The sequence below is a fragment of the Penaeus chinensis genome, chromosome 21, assembly GCF_019202785.1.
Source record: "Penaeus chinensis breed Huanghai No. 1 chromosome 21, ASM1920278v2, whole genome shotgun sequence".
NCBI classification, from domain to species: domain Eukaryota; kingdom Metazoa; phylum Arthropoda; class Malacostraca; order Decapoda; family Penaeidae; genus Penaeus; species Penaeus chinensis.
In genome coordinates this window covers 16,714,606-16,722,105 of record NC_061839.1, presented here as the reverse complement: position 1 = coordinate 16,722,105, position 7,500 = coordinate 16,714,606, and the positions used below count along the sequence as shown (strand labels likewise).

Genomic DNA, 7,500 nt, shown 5'->3' with positions numbered 1-7,500 from the left:
TAAAGGGGCGCGGGGCCATGCCATATTGATTTTAGTATTGACAGTTTTTCCATTTTCCGTTTTCCCGTGGTCACTTCAGGGCTTGGGGGGGGGGGGGGGGGCGTGGAGGTGCATACACAAAGGCTGCCGACTCGCAGTAATGGCCTCGCAAGAAGGAGCTGATTAAGATTCAGACGGCGAGGTTCCTCCTTCTTCTGGCGTGTCGTGGAGGCTGTCAAAACCCGAGGCGAGAGAACTCATAAGGTGGCGCAAGTTATCACCTCGGGAGGCTCATCTGCTTGGTAAACAGATTTAAGATGCCACGCTGCCATAAACAGTGCCAGGTGGCGGCGACCAGCGAACCCAACCCACGCCTCACACTCCGCCACCGCCACTGCTGCTCCGCGTGTGGACGAACTGCTGGGTAATCTTCTCGCAGGTTTACAGATTGTTAAGGTAGCTGGTCGTCATGCAGAAGCCCCTCCCTGTTCCTGCGGGGGCTCTGCGGAGGCCCCTTGGCGGTAGGACTGTAGGAGAGCAGTTGGTAGGAGCTAAAGGGGAGGCAGCCTAAGAATGTTCGTCGGACTGCAAAAGCCATTGGTGGAGAGGGACGGGGCAGGGGCAAGTCGGAGTATAAACACAACGTCCTATTTTATTGAACTCATATTTGAAATTGTATTAACTAATTTCAGTTTTACATTTGTATATATTTTGCCATTTATAGAATAATCGTCATATTGGATCGAAAAAAATGAATGGTATGAGACCGAACGTTACGAGCATGACGTTTGCTAGTTGAATGCAAACTATGCGTTCAGGAATTCGTCCGCAGCAGTGCTTGAGGAGAGTCGTTTGGGGGTTTGAAATGCGGAGGTCGTCCTCTTCGGAAGTTGGCCGAATGTGTGCTGTTGCTGGGAAGAGCCGGTCGCGCGTAGGGTCGTCATGCAGGGACGTGGGAGGGCGGCGGGGGAGTCGTGCGAGAGGACCCTCAGGTTTTTGCGGCGAAGTTTTTCATGTGGCGCCGCAAGTGGTGAGTTCTCACGGCCGCGCACCGCAGTACAAATCACCCCCGCCGCAGTTACCGCCGCCCGACCGCCGCCCTCACAAAACCCCCGACAACGCCCACTTGCCGCTCTTCATTGTCTTGCTGTAACTTCCAGTGCCGCCCCTTTATGCTGCCCCGCTCTGTATGAACGCGCGTGTCCGCCGATGGGCGTGAGTGGGTCTGTGTTTAGGTTTTCACTTTCGGTCTTTCTGTCTCCATCCCCATCATTTGTAAGCAGGTACACGAGCGCGTTGTGTTCGCGCTTCATGTTTTGTGCGAGTTTGTGCGCGCGCGTGTTCTCTTTAAAGTGAGTGCGTACAGCAGGTTTGCATGCATAATCATTGTTATCTGGATCTTCGCCTCTTGTGGTTACTTACTTCGGGATCGCTGTGGTTAGTTTGGACCACAGTAGCTGCTCATAACATGGTGTGGTATGGTCAGGCCCTAGGCGCTTGTGCGTGGTGTGGGAGGCTCTTCGGCACAGCTGTGTCGTTCTACAGAAGCGCCTCCGAAAAGTAATGCGTATGGCAGCGCGTCGGAAAATTGTATTTGCGCTTCTTAATCATCAAAAAGCTGCGTCGCGGTGATTGCCGGAGCGGCGAGGCCTTTTTGTTCCCGCATCCTCGCAATGGCCGCCCATGAATAAAACATGACCCCGCGGCCTCCTAATGTACTGCCACGCCCTCCCTACACACCTCGCTTCACCATCTACACGAACCGCCACCTGTGACCATCTCGGAAGCCAGCTGCGCGGCCACCTGCCCGCCAGTGTAGCCACTCGGTGCAAGTACAGTAATGAGGTTGGCTTGGAATTGTATTAGCTGCTGCTTGCACCGTTACTTTCCCACCCATTTCATTGCTGCAGTCACATAGTGCAACAACAGCAACAAAAACAATAGCAATACCAACAATAATTACTGCTCGTCACAATCGTTTATCATTTGAGTGTGTACTTTTTATCATACCCACCGGCAAAACAGAAGCCACGCTACCACACAGGCATGCGAGATGTGCGAGAGTGGCCTGAACGGCGGAGGGGAAGGCACATACGGTGCGCGGCCATGAATGCATTACAATATTGCCGCGCTCCTGGGTGACACGCCATGATGGATGACACCACAGTCCAGATGGGCGGATCGAGCCATACCAAGCCCCCTCCACCCGTGTTTCTTTCTAAGGCGGTAGACCCCCCCCCTCTCTCTCTCTCTCTCTCTCTCTCTCTCTCTCTCTCTCTCTCTCTCTCTCTCTCTCTCTCTCTCTCTCTCTCTCTCTCTATTTATCTCTCTCTCTATATATATATCTCTCTCTCTATTTCTTTCTCTCTATTTCTCTCTCTCTCTCTCTATTTCTCTCTCTCTCTCTCTATTTCTCTCTATTTCTCTCTCTCTCTCTATTTCTCTCTCTCTCTATTTCTCTCTCTCTCTCTCTCTATTTCTCTCTCTCTCTCTCTCTATTTCTCTCTCTCTCTCTCTCTCTCTCTCTCTCTCTCTCTCTCTCTCTCTCTCTCTCTCTCTCTATTTATCTCTCTCTATATATATATCTCTCTCTCTATTCTTTCTCTCTATTTCTCTCTCTCTCTCTCTCTCTCTCTCTCTCTCTCTCTCTCTATTTCTCTCTCTCTCTCTCTCTCCTCTCTCTATTTCTCTCTCTCTCTCTCTCTCTCTCTCTCTCTCTCTCTCTCTCTCTCTCTCTCTCTCTCTCTCTCTCTCTCTCTCTCTCTCTCTCTCTCTCTCTCTCTCTCTCTCTCTCTCTCTCTCTCTCTCTCTCTCTCTCTCTCTCTCTCTCTCTCTCTCTCTCTCTCTCTCTCTCTCTCTCTCTCTCTCTCTCTCTCTCTCTCTCTCTCTCTCTCTCTCTCTCTCTCTCTCTCTCTCTCTCTCTCTCTCTCTCTCTCTCTCTCTCTCTCTCCCTCTCTATTTCTCTCTCTCTCTCTATTTCTCTCTCTCTCTCTCTCCCTCTCTATTCTCTCTCTCTCTCTATTTCTCTCTCTCTCTATTTCTATCTCTCTATTTCTATCTCTCTCTATCTCTCTATTTCTCTCTCTCTCTCTATTTCTCTCTCTCTATATTTCTCTCTCTATATATTTCTCTCTCTCTCTATTTCTCTCTCTCTCTATTTCTCTCTCTCTCTATTCTCTCTCTCTCTCTCTCTCTCTCTCTCTCTCTCTCTCTCTCTCTCTCTCTCTCTCTCTCTCTCTCTCTCTCCTTTCCCTCAGTCTCTTTCTCCTCTTTCTCTTTCTCCTCTTTCTCTCTTCTCTCTCTCCATCTCTTCCATTCTATTTTTTCTCTATCCTCTTCCCTCCTAGTATGATCTGTGACAGTCGCGATGTGACGGATTTTTTGGGTGAGACCGGGAAGAGGGAAGGTGGTGGGGGAGAGGGGAGAGGGAAGAGAAGAGAGGGGGGACGTGACGTGAGCGGCATCATCCTGGTATAGATTATCGGAGTCTTCACACGGTGGGGAAGGCTGCTGGCTACACTGAACTCGCTCGCGGTGTCTCCTGTGGACGCAGATGGATCTCGCGCCGCCCCGCCGTTCGCCAATCCCGCGACCCTGTCCTCTGCGGCAAGTCGAGGGTCAGGCGAGCCCCGGTGAAGGCCTGAAGGGCTTTCAGTGATCGCTGTATATTGTTTTTCAGTATTCTTTCCCAGTTGTTTATTATGGTTAATATTATTATCGTTATTATTGCTAATAATGTTGTTATTGTTACTAATGGTATTAATGATATTATTATTGTTGCTGATATTAGTGTCATTTTTATTTTTAAAATTTTCATCATTAGCGTTGTGATGATGATCATCAGTACTATTTGTGTTATTATTGTTTTTATTATCATCATTAATATTATTGTTTTTTTTTTCTTAATATCACTAATGTTATAATTGATATTATTATTATTATAAGTAGTAGTAGTATCATTATTATTATTATTATTATTATTATTATTATTATTATATTACGCCTATTACTATTATTGCTGCTGTTGTTATTGTTCTAAAATCCCTGTGTAACGCCCACCCTCTTGCCTTGCAGGCGTGTAACGAGTTCACGACCCACGTGATGAACTTGCTCCGGGAACAGTCTCGCACCCGCCCCATCACCCCCAAGGAGATCGAGCGCATGGTGCAGATCATCCACAAGAAGTTCTCGTCCATACAGATGCAGCTCAAGCAGTCCACCTGCGAGGCCGTCATGATCCTGCGCTCGCGGTTCCTCGACGCCAGGTACGGCCTCGCCTCTGCCCCGCCGTCGGGGGAGGGGAGGGGAAGGGAGGGAAAGAAAGGAAAGGGAATGGGGAGGGGGTGGAAGGGAAGGGATGGGGTGATCTCACTTACTGTCACGTGTCTAGTCTTCCTGTCAATTGCCAATCCTTGGACACGATGACTTATTTTCAGTCGCACCATTTCAGCTCTTGCGAGTAACACTGGTTAGTGTGTAATGAATTCAAATCAAAATAGCACCGGCACAAGAGCGATCCTTTTCTATCCATTTCGTAGTGCTTCCACGAACGTATTCGCTAACGTGTGCTTGTTAGTCATACGAGTAGTAGCTAAGTATGAGAGAGAGAGAGAGAGAGAGAGAGAGAGAGAGAGAGAGAGAGAGAGAGAGAGAGAGAGAGAGAGAGAGGGGGGGGGGGGGCACGCTGGGTTTACTGCCCATTCCATGGTTTCTGGGCTGGATTAAGTGTGAGCAGAGCTGCCACTAGCTCTCCCGTCACTCTTTTGACTCCCATTAACCATGATTAGTGCCCTCTTGGAGGCGCTCCCCCGACCCTCCAGGGACCACCTCGTAAACAACTCCATCAGCGCAGCCCACTCGTGCGGTGCGGTGCGCCGTGGTGCGCTCCGGAGGGACGCCCGCACGCCTGGCCTCGCTGGCCCCTTCCAGGCCTTCTCAAATTCCGTTATGTTTCCGGGTTCGCAAGTACGACCTTGCATAAAACGTCGGAAAATCGTAAGGGAACTTAATATTTGTTCCGCTGTTAGAAATCATATTAAAAAATCGGTTACTTTAGCGTGGCTAGACGCAGCATATAATTAATATAATTAGCATTCAATGTCGCGCTTGAAGACGTCCTCTTTATCACATGAAGCTCGAGTCGCGCATCTTGGGGGCAACGTGATCCATGTGTCCGCGCCTCAACCCTCGGCTATGTCCTAGATTGCTCCCCGAGTTCCTCGCCCTCGAGCTCCTCGCTTCTCGCTAGTCCTCGGGGGGAGCCGTGGCGCTGAGAAGGGAATGGCGCGAGGGAAGAGGGGAGCTCTAAGTGCGTGTGCACGAGCGGTTAGCCCCCCACGCGGCAGGGATATAGAGGGCTTTAATATTTGTGTAAGTTAGCAGTAGCCATGACCCTAACCCGAGTAATTTGCCCCGCGCCGTCCCTGCATGGGAACTACCTCCTTATCCTGGCGGGCAGCCCTCCCCACGCCCACGCTGCTGCCTCGCTCACCCACGCCCGCACACGCCGTGCTCGCATGATGCTGCACGCTCGGCGGTAGCCAGTGTGAGGAAGTCACTTCCTTAATTCGAATGGATGATTCCTCTGCGCACGGCTCGAACATCACGGTGTACACGATTGCACGTTGTTTTGCCTAATTTGCTGTGAGCAGAGAGAGAGATGATCCTACGCGATAGCGAGCAGCAGGACAGGATTAACATCGGGCAAGTGCTCTCAGTAAGTACTTAAATCGGCCAAGAAAGGGCGGAAGGCATAAACGAGGAAGCACCTGGTGTGAGTGAAAGTCAGATAGAGGCGCATATCGTATGGGAGATCGGCTACGGGCAGGACTTCGGTAGAGGAGGGGGGGATGAGTGGGGGGCGTATTGTGCGGCCGTTTACGAGGGTGTCCGGCGGGTTACGAGCCATAACCTCGCTTACGGCCTCCTACACCACCTTATAAAACCCACAGTCTTTACCACGACTGCTGCCCGCGCCTCCCTACATCCGCATTTCTCATTGTATTCGCACATTCACCACAGTGTTTCGGACAGTGGGGCGTACATAGCCGCGTAATAAGGGTCACGACTTAGACCTGCGGTATTTTAACGGCGGGCGTTCCTCGACAAGACCTTCGACGACTTCCGCCACGTGTTCTGTGAGCCGTCGTCATCTCTATTGAGACTGCCCCGCAGCCGTGCCAATCATGCCGCCACAAAGACGCGGCTGAACGATGCATATAGGCCCTGATTGGTCATTGAGACTCGGGGGGCGAGACAAGTGATTGGCGGAAACCAATACGGCCATCATGTATTTTATTGTAGAGCGGGCGTCGTCGCGGTGATCACGGCCTGATTCATGGTGCCTCCTGTGCCCTCGATCTGCTCAGCCCTTCGCGCCGCACAACCCTTCGGTGCCGCGCGTCCCTGAGGGATGCTCATCGAGAGGACCTTATTGGGAATCCGCTGGAAGGGTAGAATTTGTCTGCAGGAATATTCAGGATATGCGCCCTTCAGCTTATTGAATGGACTGAAAGAAATGAATGGGGAATGAATGAGGGAATGGCGAGAAGATACCAGGTGGAAGTTTTACATCTTATATTTCTTTCTGAATGTGATTAATGATTAAATCTTATCATGACACTGACCTTCCGCTTTTGTGCTGAGTGTTCCAACTACATTTTTGAAGCAAAACAGTAGTTCTTCCGATTTGAGTTACAAGTAGGATTTAGGTTTGTAAATTCACCGTGAATATAAGGATTATAATTGTGCCTAGAGTGATTTTTAGTTGCAGTGAAAGTTCTGATGTCTGGCTGCCACTGCAGTTTTGATATAAACGGTTTAGTTTTTTTAATGTATACAGTTCAGTTTTTAATGGTAACTGTATTAATTGCATGCCGGTTGGTAAGATTGAACAAACGATGAGTGAGTATTGATTAAAACTGGCAGATAGTCACGCAACAAGAACTTGTCGCTACTAGTCTTTTGACACTTGAAATGTATACTATATGTAGATAACAGAATGGTTTTCCTTTCACACAAGTCGGGTTTCCTCGGTCCACTCGCGGAGCAGAGCACCTTAATGAAGATTAGAATGTGCTTTCAAATTTCACTCATGTTTTGTTCGCGGGGAGGCCTGTTCCTGGTGGACTGAGGCCCCAACTGTGGCGCCGAGGTATACTCTCCAAGGTCGTCACGTTTCATCACCATGTTATTTACAGGAGACGTCGTCGAAATTTCAGCAAGCAAGCCTCTGAAATTCTGAATGAATATTTCTACTCCAACCTGTCAAACCCGTACCCCTCTGAGGAGGAGAAAGAGGGCCTGGCACGTCGGTGTGGCATAACAGTCAACCAGGTACACTTTCTTCATCACCAGCATCACCACCATTCTGCCGCCACTATAGCCACCACCACCACTGCTACACTGCCCCCACCATCACTCCCCATCACAACCATCACTTGACTCCAACAACGAACTACCAAATACTAGTACCCTTGCTAGTCGACTCAAACTAGACAGGAACTTGCATCCCCTCGTGAC

At 49.8% G+C, this 7,500-nt stretch overlaps 1 protein-coding gene across 17 annotated transcripts in view; it reads left to right on the top strand.

Moving 5' to 3' along the window:
- The window catches only part of LOC125036325 (homeobox protein extradenticle-like), a 443,676-nt gene that overhangs the window by 413,193 nt on the left and 22,983 nt on the right, over positions 1 to 7,500 (top strand). For 11 of the 17 annotated variants that reach the window (XM_047628864.1, XM_047628865.1, XM_047628861.1 and 8 more), the window contains 2 exons: positions 4,054 to 4,244; positions 7,179 to 7,314. In XM_047628864.1, the coding sequence (XP_047484820.1) occupies positions 4,054 to 4,244; positions 7,179 to 7,314 (327 nt within the window). The remainder of the gene's footprint in view (positions 1 to 4,053; positions 4,245 to 7,178; positions 7,315 to 7,500) is intronic. The other 6 variants (XM_047628854.1, XM_047628858.1, XM_047628849.1 and 3 more) reach the window with 1 other exon arrangement.